This window comes from Vanellus vanellus (assembly GCF_965231255.1).
Source record: "Vanellus vanellus genome assembly, chromosome: 7".
Classification (NCBI taxonomy): domain Eukaryota; kingdom Metazoa; phylum Chordata; class Aves; order Charadriiformes; family Charadriidae; genus Vanellus; species Vanellus vanellus.
In genome coordinates, this window is record NC_138912.1 from 18,167,855 (window position 1) to 18,188,055 (window position 20,201).

Sequence of the window (20,201 nt, forward strand, 5' to 3'; positions counted from 1 at the left end):
CCAGACCAGAGAGTCCCTGGCTTCAGGAAGGGGTTTCTTCTGGCTGCATAGGGAAACAAAGGTGATGTAAATGGAGGTGATGTGAAAGGTGTTTTGATACTGGCACTTGGTAATGCCAATACAAAAGAAAAAAAGGACAAAGACACAAGAGAGGCAGAGAAGAACCGAGAAAGACAAAGAAGCTGAACAAATGTTCAGCCGTGGTGGCAATATGGGTTACAACTGCATTGCTACCAGGAAATGGACATACATTATTTTTGCATTAGCTAGGCAGCTACCAACACTATGTGGTAACTTCGTTAGAAAATGACGTGGGTACCTACAGTCTGCTCCATGCTGCCACTGATAAATGTATGCAGGAAGGAAGTTGTGTAGGAAAGGGTCACTTTAATTAAATAAATAACACTGTGGCAAAATACAATGAAGAATATATATATTAGGAGGTTCAATCTAAGCCTATTGAAAAGAGTTTATCGAGTTCATGATGAGAAAAGTAATGGAGCATTATGCTGAATGGGCAGGGTCAAAACCCCATCATTTCAATAGATTTAGTTCCTTATAACGGCAATAGTATTTCATCAACACTGGTGGTGTATAAATCTAGACAGCGAACTGGTACTGTGACATCCCTATTATCTCCCTAAATCATTTTGATAAAGGAAAAGGCTTTTCAAAATATCACATTTTTTCTGCTTCATTCTGTCATTTTATTGCCCAATTCTTTGTTACAATTTTCCAATCACTTTACATAACCAACCATTTTCATCATTGCCACACTATTGTAAACCACATCAGCAAGTTAATACATAAAGCTTTGCATTTCAAAAAACTAGACACTTTAGTAACAATATTACAAAGATTTAGCTTCAAAAATAACTGAAAATGAAAAAAATAAACTTTTAAAGAATTAGCATCATAAAATTAATTTATTCCAAGTAAAAATACAAAATAATATTAATGACATTGACCAGATATGAAAGTCTCTCCCAGAAACAACTATATTAATGGTTGAGAAAGCACTCCTTAAAGAAAATACGAAATAAAAATGAAAAATATGTAAATATGTTTAATTTTTTTCTTAGCAAAAAATCTTTCTAAAAATAACAATGAAAATTTGTCTCAGTACAAAGGCTACATTACTATTGAAAAAATACCAGCATGAAGAAAAGGTACATATTTGACAGTAGAAAAATGATTTTAGTGAATCACAATGTCTAAAGTCTGCAATGAAAATAAATCTGCAATAAAGATTTATGCCTTTTTTCTTTTCATTTTTCTTTTTTTTTATACAAACAGTACAAACAGTATTGCACATAACAACAAATAGTCGAGGTTAGGTTAGCCTTCAAAAAAATCGACTAGTTCAAGTCTCACATCAGAAAAGGCCACAATAGGACCTGTTGTACCCAGGGGCTTCTTAGTCAAGTTGCAGTTCAGAACTCCATATTTTAAAAAATAACTTTTTTTGAAGGACCCTCTTTTAATATAACATATTAACAACTTGGGGCACATTCATTTACAAAACAAAAGGGAGCATGTCATAATTTAATAAACTAAAAAAAGTTCTCTTTAAAAAAATACAAACAGAAGAACTCTCACAATTCTGGTCAGTCGTGCATAATCACACTTGATTATAAATATACAAATTAAGGGAAAATATTTTTTCTCCTTCTGTTCACAACTTTCAGCACCAAATGGAGTTTGTGTTTACACCTGTTCTTTATGATGATTGTTTTAGATTTAATCCAACATTATGCTGTGTTGTACGTTTTCCAGCTTCTCTCTCTCTCTCTCTCTTTCTCTCTGGGGGTATTTTTCTACATGAAAGAGGGGTATTTCTTTAAAAAGGTTTACTTCTTTCACATAATTAGGTAGATTTCTGTAGGTTAGCTATGATCTTTAATATTACAGTTATAAAGCTCTAACTTCTTCATTTTCAAAAAAACTCAAATAAGCATGAAAAAAATAAAGTTACCCATCTGTTAAATCATTTTTCTTGCAGAATTAAATTAATATATATTTTTCTGAATAAACTTACTTAGAAAATATCATTTTCTTTCCTATATTTCAAAATTGAGGTATTGCAAAAGATCATGTCAGTCAGAAAGCATGCCTTTTTCTTTAAAAAAAATCATCAGCCGACTGTTGAAAACTGTCTAGATACAAAAAGTAGTGCATAACAAAATGTCTTGTACAGATGAAAAAAAAACAGAAAAGACACCTGGGCTGGGAAAAGCAATATCACAAAAATGCCCAGAAGTGACTTCAAAAGGGATAATTATAATAAGCGTTTTAAACCAGTAAAAAACTATTTTTTCTTTTTTTTTTTTCCAAAAACAGAAAAAATCCTTTCAGAGCCAATACTCGCAACTAAACATTGGGAAAAACAACTTACTAAATTAGACACAAACAAGGACATCACAACAAACAAAACCCAGAACACTTAAAATCTACTATGCGGTGTCATATCCAGTCAGATTGTCCCCAGAACTGCAAAAACAAAGGAGGAAAAAGAAAAAAATAGTGTACACATTCTCACAATCATTAGTATACCAAGTGTGTTTATAGTTATATGCTATCTGCAGCCCCATAGTTCATGCTAAAAAAATGTCCACTGTGTTAGCAGGTCTTAATTGGATTCAAGCTTCACAGGATACATCCAGGGATTAGAGAGATAACGCCACATCCACAGAGCAGACATCTCACATTACTTTTATGCGCAGACATTTCTTTAGCACCACTTTTTTTCCTACCTTTTTTAAATGTGCCTAGTTTATTAGTTTGACAGACTATCTAATCGGTAGTGTATGTATGCTAGCATGAGCTCTTTGGTTTTCTGGACAAGGTCTGCAGCTACGTAAATGATGCAAGCATTAAGAGAGAGATTGTAACTAAGAGCTCATTTCTGTTTATGTACCTGTTATGAACTGTCAAAAATGTGTTAATGTTGGATACAGAGGCTTTAACAGTTAAGTTTGATCACAGTACTAGACATAATCACTTTACTATATAAAATAAATTGCACGATATATAACAGAGCACCGCAAAGTACTTCATCTACCATCCACAAATTTGTTTTAAGAATATCCTACAGCTAGTTTTTATATTTGTTGTAATATAGGTCATTCTGTAATGGGCTGATCCTAATTTCAGAAGCATTACATTTAGAGGCATGCCTTCCTCCAGTCAGTAATCAATTTTTTTTGTTACTGAGTATTTTGTAGCCTACATAGATTCATAATTTGTGCATTGTGGGCAGGTTTTATATTAGACATATAAAATTTATTGCATGCAGCAACCTGATTAAGTAAACATGCAGTCAAAAATATTGACCTTCCTTGGAAGCTTTTCTGTATGCTATACTGATCTCCTTTCAGCAGCCATCACTATTTTAATCACATATTCATTTTTTAATTGATACCCTAGCCTGAATAGAGTATTATGGTATTAGTAATACCATTTTAATAGCAGCAAAAGCTATTGCAGCATACATTTACATAACACTAAGAGACCTAACAAAAAAAAAAAAAAAACAAAACCCAAACAAACCAACAAAACAAAACAGAAAAACCAAAACCAAAACAAACAAACAAAAAACCCTCAGCAAAACAAAAGGAAAAAGTCTGATCCAGCTTATGAGGTATCATCCTTACAAGTCAAAATGGTGAGCAACTAAAGGCTTATTTTCTTTAAGGGTTATTACTACTCTAAATGACCCAAAGTAACGATTGCTGAATATCTGTTTAAGTTTTTGCTACATCTGCCACCTACTTGTGAATATTACCTTTGGTAAGTCATCTGCTAGGGGCAAGTCTAAATTTCTGAAAATAAGTGCATGCTCCAGTTTAAAAATAAAAATAATTATAATAAAAAAATCTTCATCACATACACATCAACCCAGTGAAGGCTGATGAGAATGGCAGTCTACATAATGTCACTAGTGACAAGTCTTGTGTAGGAAATTAAGGTACCAAGCAGATGTTTGTGTGAATCAAAGTGCAAAATCAGTACAGTTACACTCTGCCGGTTTGTATTATACTGGACACTGAGTTCAGTAATGTGACTGTAAATAATAATAATAGTAATAAAAAGACCCATATCTTCATTAAAGTCGAGGACGAATGCACAGATTTCCAGAACACTAGGCCCTGAGGCAGCGCTCTCTTTTCACTCAATTTTATCTACTCCAGTACTTGTTGCTGGGTGAGGCCTGGGGTTCAGCTCCAGCGGAATGGGACGTGGCGGGGCCGGTCACCTCCCTCCTTTACCAGTGGTTTGTGGAACTCTCGCCCAGCACGAGAATGTATGCTTGCCCAGCAGTATTCACAGTAATACTGCAAACAGGTAACATTGGCACAAAAGAATGGAGCAAATTTTCCACCACAGCGAGTGCCCTGGCATTCATCACACATCTGATCATCCAGCACATATGGCTTCACTTCCACCTGCACCAGGAAGAAAAGAAATAACTGTAAGAAGACTACGTAGTTTTGCTAAGTACAAACAGAAGGAATAGTATTTTAATTCTTTTGACTCTACTGAAGATTTTCATCTGACGTTGGATTAACCCAAAGCGGTTGGTAGCCAAATTTTCCTACCAACCACTTTACCTGTCAGAAAAATCTCAAGAAAGCAAGCTGTGCTTTGGTAACTATTCAACATTTCTTGGAAAAGTTAGGTATGTGAAAGTACTAAGATGGAAGTGCAGTAAAAATAGCATCCCCAAGGATTTTGCTGCTGTCTAAGAAACCTCCAACTCTGAATACAGTTTTTACGGGGGCAGGGCATGAGAGCAGCATTTAGGGAGAAAAATTGTAAAGACTAAACTTATATTTCTAAACTTCAGAGGTCTGGTGAGTTGCAGAGGTTTTTTTCCAGACAGTTTTTTTTGTTTGTTTGTTTCTTTGTTTTTCATGAACTGCAAAATGCGGGGCCAGACTAATAAATGAAGAGGAGATTTAAATTAAACAAGACTAAATGCACTTGTATTAAATGCTCTGCCTTATGCTGGCAAAAATCACTATCCAAATATTTTTAGCTCTAGAAATGTAGTAAGATTTCACTCTTGTTCCAACTATTGCCTTGCCATCACAAATAGGCTGGAGAGCTGCTGACTTTTGTCCTACACTCAGTTGTAAACATCTTGGGACTCGAATTCTTTTTGTTTTTAAAGCACTTGTGCCAAACGGAGCAGTATTTTGATGCATGACTAGGCACTTGCAATAACACCATTACAGAAGTCGACAACATGCAAGTTTGCTCCTGTGCCTGTTAAGTCTACACAGTACACTGCATTAAAAGAGATAATAAAATTATGTATATTTCAAATTTTTTCTATAAATAATTTTGCTATAACTGAACAAGTGCTAGTCTGGCAAAATTTGTATATTGCAAGGAAAACTTGACTCCAGTAACTACGCTTAAATACATATAGTATTAAAGAAAGACAGAATGAAATATTAAGTTGAAAATCAAGAAACATATTATACCAAAAAGCTTTATGCTGAATTTACTTCAGCTTATCCTGATCACATTTTAGCAATTGTTACTCATTTGAAGTAAAGCTTATGTAGTGAATTATACTTCTTGCCTGTGGAACAGCTAGAACTGCCAATTTAATTTTTTTTAAAATTACACTGTACTACTAGTATTGCATGGAACAAGTCTGAATAACTGCCATTTTGCATATCACATGCCCTAAAATTAGAAGCATCATGTGAAATAAAACAGTATTGTCTCAAAAGAAATTGGAAGAAAGCAGGTCCAATGTCTAGATCCCTAGATCCCTCTAGATCCCTACCTACTCACATTTCCAAAGCATGTATTGTGAAGGTCTGAAATAGATTCTTTGACTCCTTTTCTTGTTTTGCTTACTAGTGAAATAATTTTAAGAATGTATGCTGTACAATTCAGGGATTTCAATCTATTAGATTTAAAAACTAATATTTAAGGACTAATTAAGAAACTTCATACTTCTTCGAACTCACAGATAAACTTATTTGAAAAACAGATAATTGAAAAACAGATAATTAAATTTAAATTATCAGTCGACCAACTGTGAAAATTACTGATTGATGGAAAAAACTACCAGCTAGCATCATTTGTGGCTCTATCCTAAAGCTTAGAAAAAACCCCAAGTTTTTAAGCATGGGTGATATATAAATCTCAAAGGGTTCAACACTGTGATTAAGAGTCAAAAACTAATAATCTTAGTCTCTGTAAAATTTTTCAGAATTCAATGGACAAGAAACATTTAACAGCCTTGTCTTAGTTAAAATCATGAGGTATATAGCAGCACCATAGAAAAATAGTTTGAGGACTTACAATTCCATGACCTCATCTAATCTGACATAAAGTTCAATTCAGATTTTTAAAGAGAAACTAAAAATAGCTTGGACTTTGCAGCTGTGTGGTTTTATATGTATACTGCACAGCAGACACACCCAATACCTGTCAAGCTGACTTCTTAAGAAACAATTGATATTAGATTAAGTAGAAAACAAGCCATCCCTATTGTAAAAATACATAGCAGCAGCGCATGCTGTATGTTCTTTTCAATAATCCTAAATGCCAAGTCATCAAAAGAAGGTATTATTTGTATATGTAATCAAGAGGTGAAGAGGTCTAAAGGGAAAAAAAATCTTGGAAATTAAGTAATGTTTTCTTTTAATGTATTCAACCTGGATTTCAGCAAATACTTTAACTTCAGTCTATACTTGAAGAGCCCTTTGGAAACCAGGATTTCATACGGACTGAATAAAACCATCTCATTTTCCCCCCTTTTGCCTATCAAGCATCTATTGGCATTTGGTTTGGGTTAAATAATTCTCAAGACTTTTGAAGTCAGCATCACCTATTATACTTAGGATAAGCCTGTGTTTTAGGAACCTCAAGTCTAGAAGTACATTGCCAAGAGAAAATGTTGCCTAATAATACCAGAAATGCCAGAAGCTATATTCGTAGCTACTACCTAAAAGCTGTTGATGCACAATGAGCAAACATCTAAAGGAGGAGAAAGAAGCTGGGAAATTCTACGGTATTTGACCTCAAGTTGAACTCAAAACAAAACCAAAACCAAACGAGCTTACAACCAACTATTTTCTGGTTTTAGTGCTAAACAGTTATTTAAGATGCTTAAGATATTTTTTCCACTCTGCTTTAGCTGCTTAAATACACTTTTAAATAATTAACAAATGTCATGTGAAGAACAGAGGTTACAGTGTTCTCCAACATAATATTAATATGAGGTTGTTCTTAATTGCTGTACAGTTTTGTGAGTAACAACCATCCTGGCCCATGCTATTTGACTTACCCGTTTATCAATGTCGTTATGTTGGAGCTGGACAAAGCGAGCACTGATAGCAGCAATATAGCTCTGCTGATTGGAGAAAGCCACTCTGCCAGCCCCTTTCGGATACTTCAACTCTGGGTCTGTATCAATGCCAGCATAGCAGACACCTCCATATAAACGGTCCATAATCATTGCCAATTCAACTGCAAGAAGTCAATAGTTAAATAATATAGACTTAACAGAAATAATAGTGTTGCATTTCGTTTGTTGCATTTAACAAAGCACTATTTACCTTAGCGTACTTGTCTTCCAAAGTCTGAAATAGCAGACCCAAACATTGGTTTTAACAGATTGAATCAACCGTACATGAATTATAGTAAAATATAAGGGCAAAAACCAGAATCCGTAAAAAGAAACTTGGTATGACTAAAGATAATCAGGTCAACTGTTTTAGAATATATCATATTGTAAATTAAAACTGTGGTGTTTGGAATTAGGTATTCGGGATCACTCTAAACTCCAGCCAGGCTTGTTAATGCTAATTCACATATAAGATCACTTAAAGATATGCCTGTTATTTAGAACCTGATATTTTGCCCTAAGTACTAAGTTTGAAAAGACGTTAAGGAAGTGTTTTACATTTGAAACAAAATTTTGTGAAACATCAGAAGTCATTACACTTAAAGCATTATGTATGTAATTACATTTTTGGGTATACCCAAAATGAATTAAAGCCTACATTTTGGGTATACCATAGCTTAGTATTTTTGTTGAACATTAACTTGATTGTGAATCTTTTTAAATGGTTTGTTGCTTTTTCTGACACTAAGAATAATTCTAAAGAAGTTATAAATATCATTCATAAAATAAGACAGGCTGAGCGCATGACTGAAGGAAGTGGAGAAGAGGCTGAAGGAAGTGGAGAAGAGGCTGAAGGAAGTGGAGAAGAGGCTGAAGGAAGTGGAGAAGAGGCTGAAGGAAGTGGAGAAGAGGCTGAAGGAAGTGGAGAAGAGGCTGAAGGAAGTGGAGAAGAGGCTGAAGGAAGTGGAGAAGAGGCTGGGAGACTGTGCAAAGGTGTATGGTCACTGAGCCAAGTTCTCTGTAAAAGTCGACAGGCAAATGAATTTGTCAGATGGATGAGGGACAGATCCTCACAGAGCAAGATACTGGGACCGTACAGGCTCTGACAAGTCAATCATTTTTTATGCTAATGTCTGAAAACACTTTCAGTAGCAAGTTAAAATTTAGCTATCCAAGATAAAATGAAAAAGATATACTAAATATTTAAATCCTTGTAGTTCTCATGAAATTCTCACTAGTTAATTATCTATAGAATAGAGACAATTTTTAAATTGTGTATGTGTATTTGTTAACCCCTGACCATATGCTAACTTGTCCATTTGCAGCAAGCAAACCAATGTCTCACTCATTCTACCAAATAAGATAATACTCTTGCTCCAAACAGTAAGGGAAAACTGTCAGCATAATGTAGCAACTAGTAGATTCTTCTGCTTTCTAATGGTTTGGAATCATCATTTGGGTAACGATCTCAGAAAGTGACAGTAGAGAGTAAACATCAGCGGTGCTTAAAAACATTTACAATAGTAGTTCCAGGAAGTTACTCTTGCCAATAGACAAAGAATATATTGGACTCCAAGGAAACCATGCAGTGTTCAGACATCTTAGGAAAACTTCTGTATCAGATCTTTAACGTTGCAAACAATAAAAACTGGACACTCTTTGCCTGCTTTGAAAAATTAACTCTTTAAAGGCATCAGTTTTCAAATATAATGCATTTCCAATGTAATCTGTGACAGGCCAAATGACATACAGTTTATAAAGGCTAGAATTAGAAATGAGGTAATGTTTAATTGTTACTATTTACATAATTACCGTCTTACAATTATGCCTTATTTTAAAATGGTGAGGAAAGCGAAAGCTCCCAAGAAACCTGGGCTGGGAGAAATCTTACTGTCAGCAATGGCTGGGGGACCTTGTGTACAGCCTCCCAAAAGAATTAGGATTAGGAGAAAGATAAAGTGAGGAGCTGAAGTTCTAGTGGGTTGGAAAGTGAGGGCTACCAGGAAACCTGATCCAGAAGTCTTTCTTTGAGACAATGACTGAGGGGCCTTGTCTACCACCACCCTGGAAAACTGGGATTAGGGTTGAGAAGATGAAAAAGAGAAACCACGCAGCTGACTTGGAGTGAGGATGGAGAGGGTCTACTAAACAAAGTGAGGGCTGCCAAAAGACCTAGCTAGGAGAAATGTTTCAACTTGCTTCGTGACCTTGTCATTGGCTCACCGAATATAAGTGTTAGGAAGATAGAAAAGAGTGTCGAGCTACAGTTGGGAGTGGTGCTGAAAAGGGGCCTTCAAAACAAAGTGGGGGCTGCCAGGAGATCTGGGCTGGGATAAATCTTTCCTCTGGCCAAAGGCTAAGGAGTCTTGTCTATGGCTCTGCAAATGAAAGTGAAGAGAGTTACGAGTGAAGAAAAAAGATCAAGAAAAAGAGCTACATTAGGAGTAGGTCTGGAAAGTGATCCTCAATACAGAGGGGGGCCACCAAGAGACCTGGGTCGGGAGAAATTTTTCTATAGCTCCATGGGAAAATTAGGGTTAGGGATGGGAAAAAGGGAAAGAGAAATCATAGAGCTGCAGTTGGAATTGGTTTGGAAAGGGGCTGGGAGAAGGTTTGTCTTCTAGTCAAAGCAAAGGGGAACTTGTTTGCATCACAGCAAGCAAATCAGAGTTAAGATTAGGATGGTATATAATTACAAAAAATCAGCCAAGTTCTAGGATATTATGCAAACTTGCAAAAAACTGTTTCTACTGAAAATCCTAATTAACCTATTTAAAAGATAAAAAATGTTCACAGTTTGTATTTTGTAGACAGGAAGACACTTAGAAAGGGAGCTATGATCTTTGGAAAAAACAGGGTATATTTTCTGCTCTTTTACTGTATATATTTTCTCATTTTTTCTGCTCAATCTGGAACCCCCTACTACATGACCCACATTTTCCTTCTACTCACCAGCTCGGAGGGGCCGTGGAACTCCTCCAACAAAAATAGTTTTTCTTGGATCCAAAGGCTGAGACCCATCCATTACAAAGTCGCTGTCACTTAGGTTCCAAGGTCGAATTTGGACCTGTATTAAGGATTGTTTTTAGTAGAGGAACTTGACAATTCAATTAAAATTAAGAAAAAACTGCCAAATCTTTCTATAGTCAAAAATATAATTTTAACATAGCAAAAGCAGTAAATCGGTTGTATAAGCACCAAAACGATTTGAGAACGTAGCTTATCTAAGTGTTTGAAAGAAAGTGGACCATTAGTTTATCACCTCTAGAGGCCAGGCTTGAGTTAAATTTCATCATAGCAAACTCCTTCCTTATTAATTCCCTGCCCCTGGTTGCCATTATAATAAGAAATCTGTGAAAGGACTTTCAGAACATTTTACCATGTATGTGCAATTACAGTTGCAGTTTGGGCTTCTGACTTTCCTGAAATCACATACAGTGATCCACAAATTTTAAAGCACTGAGAGGAGTGGAGATGAAATTAATTTCTGTGCTTGGATACAAAAAGAGCTTTTATAACGTGTGAATGCTCACTTCTGTTAAGCAGCAAGCAACACAGTTGATAAGAAATCTTTAAATTACACAAAAAAAAAAAGTGCTCAGAAGTTATTTGGATAAAGCTGTTCATTTCTTGATCCTAGAAATCACATAAGCATGCTCACTGTGCTGTAATATTTGGGCTGTTTATCTAGCTGTGCAAGCTTTTTAACAGGGTTTTTAAAAGGCAGCACACTTTTTATCTAATCAGATTTGTCTGTAGTTTTCATCTAATCTGTATGTATCCATAGCCACAAAAGAGACTAACATTCAAAAATGTTAGAGATGTGAACAATAGAAACAGGTTAAGAGTGTATGTCTTCTATTTTGCTATAGCTGTCTGCATTACTTGTTTTTACCCTGCAGTCTACATAAGGTAAATGAGACTTAAATTATAAATTGATTAGCTATTGCATGCAGAAAAAAATAATAAATAAGAAGCCTAATAAAATACAGGGGATATTTCAAGCTACCTGGATTTTAATTGGGGGGGGTGGGGTGGTGGTTAAGTTTCTTCATTTCATTACATAAGGCTTTCTTTTCTTTCAAAAAGGAAAGGAGGAAAAAAAAACAGAGGAAAAATTATAATCTGATTGGTTTACAGCTAACATTGTAAAAGGATGCATACTCCTGTGAGACACCAAAAGTACCAAATATAAAAGTTAATTGAACATGACATTTATCAAAAAGAAGCAAATGTTAAAACCATGTTATGTTGATAGAGAAAGTCAAATCAATGTAACAGCAAGGACAGCAACAGGAAATGGATAAGTCAATCAACTGTATTTCTTTATTTATTTTTTAACTGAAAAGACTAACAGCAAATGGCTTAGCAACCAGCATAAGTGTCATGGCATAAGCTACTTACTGGTTTATCCTTGATTGTGGGACTTGACACACACAAGTAAAGTTTCCCATCTTCTTCCAGACAGGCATCTATCAGAGCTTGTACAGAGCTTTCTTCCTGGAACAGCAGAAAGGCATAACCTTGGAAAGGATAAAGGCACAAGAAAGAAAAAGAATGGATTAATTTATGAAGCATTTTTTTAATAAAGAAAACAAACCCAAGAAGTGAATAAGATACACAAATTACAAATAACTGTTATGGCTGTTAAACTAACATAAATTTAATAAATGTTTGTGTTTTCATAAATTAAATTCGCTGAATGGATCATACCCTCATACAGTATTGATTTTTGGAATGGAGGCGACAGTGTTTTGCTGCATATGAGTATGTGTATTTGATTAATTAATGATTTTTAGCAGTGAGAATATAAGCTGGTGAATAAGCGTTTCTTCTTATCCAACAATTGTATCTGAGCTATTTATCACTGGTATCTGCTGATGTGACAGGCACCAAGTTTCTAGTTACTGTATACAATGAATAAATATTAGAAGAAAGGCTCAAAGAAGTGGACAGGTAGACAGATAAATAGACTTCTATGCTCACATACTTAAATATGAGAAAAATGCTCACCTAAAAACAATAAGCATGAGCAAAAAAGAATGGCATGCGTTGTGTTTTAGTATGAGTCAAAGACCTGCTGTTGTTATTTATATTTAAATAAAGCAGTTTAAAAGAAAGAAAGAAAGAATAAAGTGCAATAAAAATTGCTCCAAGTGATTTAGGACTTTAAATCAGCCAGTAAAACTAAGCGTGTGTGGCATTCAGTGCTCTTCTGAATGCAGCTGGCAAGAAAGGATTCTTCAGTTTTACTTAATGTTGTTATATTTAAAGGAAGATTTGAGGCAAGCAGTCCATGCTTTTGCTGCCTCAGAAGTGAAACTGACACAATGCACTCTACGCTAAGCAAAACCATCTAAAGACTGGCTGCTAGACTTGAATACAGCTACTCAGTTAAGAGAACTTTCTATCGAGCACGCGTTGCTCTTTTGCTCTGTAATCAGTACAACTCAGTTTTCTCACTGAATGTGAACATGTTGGCTTTGAATTTTATAATTTGGCACTTGTGTGTCTTACAGGCTACCTCTTTTCAGAAAACCTGCAGCAATTAGAGGCAGCTAGAGTTAAGCAGGGATTGCTAGATTTTCTCTGCCTAAGAGTCTTGACACAAACTAAGCGCCTACATGATGATACACCATATTTAAACTATGACAACCTTTGATATAGCTTTACACTTTATATTTGCTATTAATATAGTAGTGACGCACTGTAATTTTGCACTGACTATTCAGTGAATGCTATTTGGCATGTCCTTTTAGATAAATACTACATGACTGATCTATAACGAAAAAAAATTAAGATAGGCACTGAAAAAGTGTTTTCCTCTGTAGAGTTATTATCTACCAAATTACCTCTTACCCTACTATTTCTAGTCCTGTGTGACTTCTCAAAGAGTATGAAATTCTGTGCAGCTGTTAACAACATAGTTATAGCCCAGAATGCATCTAGAAATACTGACTTTCCCAAGAAAACAATAGTTTGATCATCATTCTTGCTAGCAAACAAGGAGCATGCGTACCTAGAGCTGTAGATTAAAGTAGATTAAAGATACCAGTGCCAATAAAAAGTGAAATACTTCTTGAGTAAAAACATCAGTTTCCTCTCTTGCAAATGTAATTCTCTTAAAACAGTCCCCTAAAGATATTTTAGTTTTAGACTTTATAAAACTGATTACATTAACTGAATATGAAAATAATTAGCTTGCAATCACTATCACTTTTAGCTTCATTTTCCATCGACTTCTTCACTCCATACCGTCCCTTCTGATGATATTCAATAATCAGTGTAAAAATTTTATACAAATGAAAGCATCTTTAGTTTAGCAGTTCTTTCAGCCTTACAAAATGCCCCAGTCAGAAAACTAGATACTTGGAAAAGACTACCATGGCAACTACACCTCCAAAGCCAACTGATCACACTTCATGGTTCAGCCCAATCCTTGCCTTATATGAATGCCTAGTGAGACAAATTCACAGAAGATGCAGTGCAGATCATTCCAATACTATGAAATCCAAATAAGAATACTAAAAAACAGAATTTGGTCTATTTCAGGCTTTTATAATCTTAAACCAGCAAAATATTGGAAATTTCTTTAGCATAAAGTGAAAATGAAAATAGGGAAATGTTTATTGTGGCTTCATTACTTAACAAAAATCTGGGCAACAGCTTGGGATGCTTCTTTGTTCTATGAAGCTTTTTCAGGTTTTTCTGGGTCATAGTAAGATGATACATCTGTCGTAGTTGGGAGTTTACAGCCATTATGGGGGTACAGTAAATGGTATGATCGTAATTTCCCAAACCAGTTAAAATTAACCAAACAGATAATTGTTAATTCTCTCTGGCTGCTAGATTACAAGAGCAGTCCAAGTTAGTAAGAATTCAGTTTTCTAACCTAGCATCTGCCATGAAGTTTAGTTAAGTTAACACCTCATTTCTCTAGACCTCTGTGACTGTAGCACATTCTTCTGCCTGCTACGGAGTCTGTATGGGGCCCCTGATGAAAGGCAGGTAAGCAGTTTACAGCAGCAAGCCTTCTGTTAATCTAGAAAAACAAGTAGGCTGGACTAGCTTGACATGTTGTCCAGCATTACTTCAAAACCTGGTGACTGCACATCTATTCCAATTATTCCAGGACTTTTCATACTCAAGATTAACAAGGATTACACTGAAGTGAAAAATAACAAAATAACAGAAGTTCAGATAATATAAAGACCATGTAGAAGCTGGTATGGACAAGAAAGATACCTGCCAAAGTTAGAGGTATTTATACTCATTTTCTAGAAGTGCATAGGGATGCAAAAACCTGAAATTCAGAAAGGTGCAGCTCCTTCCTGCGAGCAGTGGGAAGTGCTAGGCATTGCTGTTACTGGAGGCTTACCCTCTTGCTCACAGTACCACTGTTGAGAGATGCGTTTGCTTGTTCGTACAAGCAAATATCTGCTTCCATAGATGCTTTGCATTTGATTAGAACTCTGTAGCAGGAGATGCACTCTGAACTCAGATTCCAGTATTGGAAAATACACATGCCAAAATTGACATTGCATAAAGAATTGTCTCACACAAGATGCAATTTAATAACAAAATAACCTTTTTGCACAGGTACAAACCACTGTTTTTTAATAACTTCATCTACAATTTAAAGAAAAAACAGCACGCCAATCTGTAAATTAACAGTAATTATTTTTTTCCCCTGTCTTCTGTGTTTAAATGCTAAGTTTGGCTATAACTTTATAAAACTCTAAGAGTATTCCTTCCTGAAGGAATTCTTGAAAACGTCTACTTCAGGCATTACATCCTGTTGTACTGCATATTTCTATTCCTATTTCTACTACACACATTGAGAGATGAGCCTCATCCCCAAAAGACTAGTGTGTGGCCAGTTGACTTCTAACATTTAGATTGGTCAATTATAGGGGTTTCTAGGTTTAAAAGAAACTTAATTAATGTTTAAAGACAGTAGGTGAAGTAGAATTAATGAGACGATCAGTTTCCAAAAAAAAAAAAAAAAAAGTATTAATCTAAATAACTTGAATTTACTTGAATTTTTCAGCAATTGCTGAAAGGTGCTTCAAAGTCTTCAGCATTGCGTGCTTCAGTACATTCTTCTCTCTGTGCATCAAGGGTATCGTATGACAAAGCTTTGGGGTTTTTTTTCAAGAAGTAAGAGATTTGATGAGTTTCAAAATTTTAATCCTCTAATCTTGGTAGCATGCTGTGGTAGTACGTTGCAGACAAACTTCAGCAGTCATCCTTTCTTACCTGACCAAATGTTACAAAGGTTTGAGGGCTCAAGGGACAGCTCCTGACTCAGAATCCGCAAGTAAAACAGGGGACATATTTGAAGCCCCAGAAAACAGCAAGGTACCTGAAAACAGCTGAATATTCTATATACACAGATATATGGATTTGTCGCAGAGCAGAAACAATCCAGCTCCTTCTTAGCTGTTGGTACAACACATCACTGTAGTGCTGACAATAAACGTTGCACTTTGCAATTTGCTGGAAAAAGGCAAAAACGTATTTTGCTGTAAGAAAAGTCACTACAACCTTTAAAGGGGTACAGCAGAGGGAAGATAAGGAGATTATTTTCCCCAGATTCTGAAGCACAGCCTAGGGGCTCCTCTGCCTTGAGCTCAAGGATTCATTATTTGATGGAAAGCAGTAAAAGAAGTAAGCTCCTTTGTACATGTCCCATTCTGACATCTGAACAGGGACACAATTTCCATACAAAAGGATAATTTAGCCCAGTTGGTCTAATTTCACTTAAACTCGCTAAGAACAAACTGGAAAAGCTGGCATATATGCTGTGTCCCACGAGCTTGAAGCAAAGTTGTCACTTGAAATGCAAGACAGACTTGGAACTACCATATAATGTTGCTATAATCTGGAAAATGCATTTCTTGCCAGCCTAGACAGTCTGGAAAATCTCTATTTCAGTTAATATCAACATAGGCATACATTCTCTAATGATGAGAACCTTTCTGTATTACTGAAAGCACATTTTGTTATAAGGCTTCAGCAATCTCTTCAAATAACAGGCTAGATGGAAAGCTTATTAAGGTGCTTATTCTGCCTTTCTCATAATAGCAGAATCTTGATATTCATACTTTTTAAAAACTGACACATTGATACAAATTACAAGCAATCATATTGCAGTTTTAGCTAGAAATGCATCATACACATGTTCTGCCCATCCTTCCTCAATGTAATTAAAGTGAAAAGAACTACTCGTGAACCTTCATTAGGGCAGAATGTGTATGAAGTATATCAGGCAAGGGAGCAAATAAACTTACGGGCCTTGTAGACGCTATTTGACTTGGCAAGCCATAGCTGGTAGAGTTTTATCAGAGACGACTATCTTCTAGTCTAGACCAAATTTTTTTTCAGAGTTAAAGATGATACCACTTCATGCCATTCATAACTCACCAGGAAAAGACTGACTGCATTTCAGAGCATCCATGAATAAAAGATATTAAAAAACAAACAAACAAAACCTTTCTTTTATTCTTCTAAACCTAGTAACACCTTCCTTGTACAGCTCCATCATTAGGCGCAAAGGTTAGTGGACTAAATGAAATCATTGACTCTGTTTTGTAACCCATGGGAGAAGGTAGAAAAGAAGTTTGGTATACTAGAATTTTTACACTGCTTTCAGTTTAAGTGTTTAATTACTAATGTTATGAGGTTGTCTAAACAGTCTCCAGTTACTTGGTGATGCAGGAATATTTCAGAAAGGTGCTAATGAGGTAGCTGTGCAGATCTCATGTAATGAAGTCTAGAGTGGATTGAATTAAATCAGAAGTTTTTCACAGAAATTTCAGTTATTCGTGAATTAGTTCCATCTCTTTATATTAACTGAAGTTTACCATTTTATGCTTAATTTGTGAATACTAAAAATAATTAATAAGTTCTTTAAGTTCTTGCATTTGAGAACAGCAATTTATATATTGCTGTTCAAATGCACTGACCATGAGCTTCATCTTCCGGTACAAAGCCAACATTTTGGCATTCAAATGTTACATAACCAATAGGGAAAGATTAACCTATTTCTGGCTCTTAGAGTCAGGGCTCCTTTTCAAATTGTAATGAAGAATTATATGTAAGGTCAAAAATTATTTGAATATCCATGTCAGAGGTCTGTATATCATCTATTGATTTCCTATGTAATTGACCTTGAATCCGCAATTCCAAAATTCAGTCCACTTACAAAATCAGATATAGAAATCATATTCTAAGGGTCATGTGTTTCAGTTTCATAACACTGATGTTGTGTGGCAGAACTAAGACAATGAAGAGAAGGACTTTCTCTTCTCTTTACATACTGCATAGCAAGTCAGAAAAATCTTTGGGTAGTCACATGTATTCATTTCGTATGCAAAATGGAAAGACTACTTACACTTGAAAAAAAGTTAAACTACCTTTGAAGCACATTTTCTTTAATTTTGTCTTTAAAGTTTAGACAGTGTCTTTTCTGATGATTTATAGGCTCCAAAATTACAATAAAATCTACCATCCCCCTAAGATATCTTATAAAAATATTTTTCTATATATATCTACCGCATATTATTATGCAAAAAATAAGATGGAGTTAAATTGGCATAGAAAATTAATGTTCTAGTCTCACATCTTTGGGTTTATTTTTAGATGGTTGAGATGACTACCTCAAAAAAGTAGACTGAAATAGACTTAATTTTTTCATGAAATACAAATAGCACTTTTTTTTTTTCTGGATTTTTAAAAATAGTTTTGAATTGAATTATGGTGGTTTTTACTAGAACTTTTAGAATAAACTTGTTTTAAAAGCCCACCACAAAGGAACATTTAGAAACAGTGTGAACCAAATTTATAAATCAGTCAATGTGATGGCAAAGGGTCATTGCTCAATGTCACCCTTAGTAATCTTATTAGAAGATGCTTTGAACATGAATAAAACACATTTGTAAATCCAAAGATGAAACAACTATTAAAAATGAAACTCATTTTTGAAAAATAAAAATCTGAGGTGTTAAAAAAATGCAGACTTTCTTTTAAACATTGCAGTGACATGACTGGATTTTCAAAAAACATCAAAGGCTTTAAATACTTAAGAAACCTCAAAATAGAAAGGGCTGTAATCTTACTTAGCTACTGCAGAAGAGTGAAATTATGTATTAGTCAGGGCTGCAAAGATGAATTTCTTTTAGTCAGTCTAATTCTAAATGGCAGTGGATGACCCTGTCAGCTGATTCCTTTCTCTAAAAAAGAAAAGGTGTAGAAGAAACGTGAACAGTTTAGCATCTTACAGCGAGATTCCTATTCATTTTTACGTGTTTTTCATGAGTACCAGACTAAGTCTGAGTAGCATGATATGTAAGAAATTCCCCACATGCCACATTAAAGACAGGTTTTGGGGTAGGTTTTGTTTGGTTTTAATTAAAGGTATGTACTCCATATCCTCAGCTCCATTGAAGAATAATTGGGTCCTGAATCTCAACAGCACTTAAGTGAAATGCACATAGTTAAATGGAAGCCAGGATGCATATCAAGAAAAGTCAGCAAGCATGCAGATCATATGGAAGAGCTAAAAACTGAGGCTTTGTATCAGTAGGTTCTGTAAAATAAATCGCATGTCTTCATAATTCCAGTTTTTCCATTAAATAGCTTACATCGATGAGATTATCAAAAGAATGGAAACTAACATTTAACTATTACTACAAATGATCTTACCGTATCACAAATAACAGAGAAACTAGAAATCTTCTATGTTGTCATAAATATTATGGAGAGTTTTTCCCACATATTCAGTTTAAATGGAGAAAAAAAAAAAACAACCCACCCACAGAATGTTTACTTGCTCCATGAGGACATACATTATTTGTGGGACATGGGAGAGGTGCCCCAATGAGTCCTCTGCACTTCTGTGCTGAATAGAAAGGACGACATTTCAGTAGTGCTATAGCAAATATATACAGCTAAAGATTTATAAAGTCTTTTCAATTCCAAAACATGTGAAGAAGCAGAAGGAATTTGCTAGTCATCACTACTTCAAGACTTTCACCGCTTATGGGGAAAAACCCCAGTATACATATGCCATCTCAGTTTGTCATGTAGTAAAATTACTCCTACCCACCTGTATTGAAAGAGACAACATTGAAAGTAAAACAAAACAAAACTAAACTAAAACATATTTATTGATTTTTTTTTTTTAAAAAAACACCTAAAAGAATATTCTACAAGCGTACTAAAGCCTCTCTTTTTATCTGGCATTTTACTCCTACACTAGTGTAAAACATTGCAACAGCAAATTTATAGGGTTGTCTCTCCTTTCAAAGGTCACAGCCATTTTAAAACTTCAGACTGCCACATGATCTATAGCAGCTATAAATCAGAATTAAAGGGTATAAAAACATAAAAGAAAGGCTATAACATACAATTTGGTTTATTGAAGTTATGAGAGTAGTCACATGAATTAATCATATGACAAAGACTAAATTTTTGATGAGGCAAGAGCTATCTTTGTGAAGTTTACTGGGTCAGCAGCATGAAAAAACATGCATTTGCATTCGTAAAATGGATGCATGAAATTCAAAAAAGCAACTAAATTCAGAAGTGAATTTTTCAATTTTGGTTTTCAAGGGCAATATGAAATGGTGACTGCTTTGGGCAGAGCAGCTCATTGTCATCATCTGGAGGGGGTCAGGTCTGCTGCTGCTGCTTTTACTCTGAACAGATGGTTGAAAAGAGATCATTTTCCAAGTTTGAATAAAACCTGTTACTCTTTGCAAATAAGCCAATTTCCAATTCTAGTCCAAGCAACTTTAACATAGAAAAATTCTAGATAAATATAAAT

The 20,201-nt window shown here is 35.0% G+C and overlaps 1 protein-coding gene across 1 annotated transcript in view; it reads right to left on the reverse strand.

Moving 5' to 3' along the window:
• Positions 1-689: 689 nt before the first annotated feature.
• Positions 690-20,201, reverse strand: part of CPEB3 (cytoplasmic polyadenylation element binding protein 3) — a 98,291-nt gene continuing 78,779 nt past the window's right edge. The window contains exons 8-11 of the mRNA XM_082486675.1: positions 11,777-11,895; positions 10,325-10,439; positions 7,313-7,494; positions 690-4,445 (exon numbers count right to left, since the gene is read on the reverse strand). Coding sequence (XP_082342801.1) covers positions 4,218-4,445; positions 7,313-7,494; positions 10,325-10,439; positions 11,777-11,895 — 644 coding nt within the window. The 3' untranslated portion in view covers positions 690-4,217. The remainder of the gene's footprint in view (positions 4,446-7,312; positions 7,495-10,324; positions 10,440-11,776; positions 11,896-20,201) is intronic.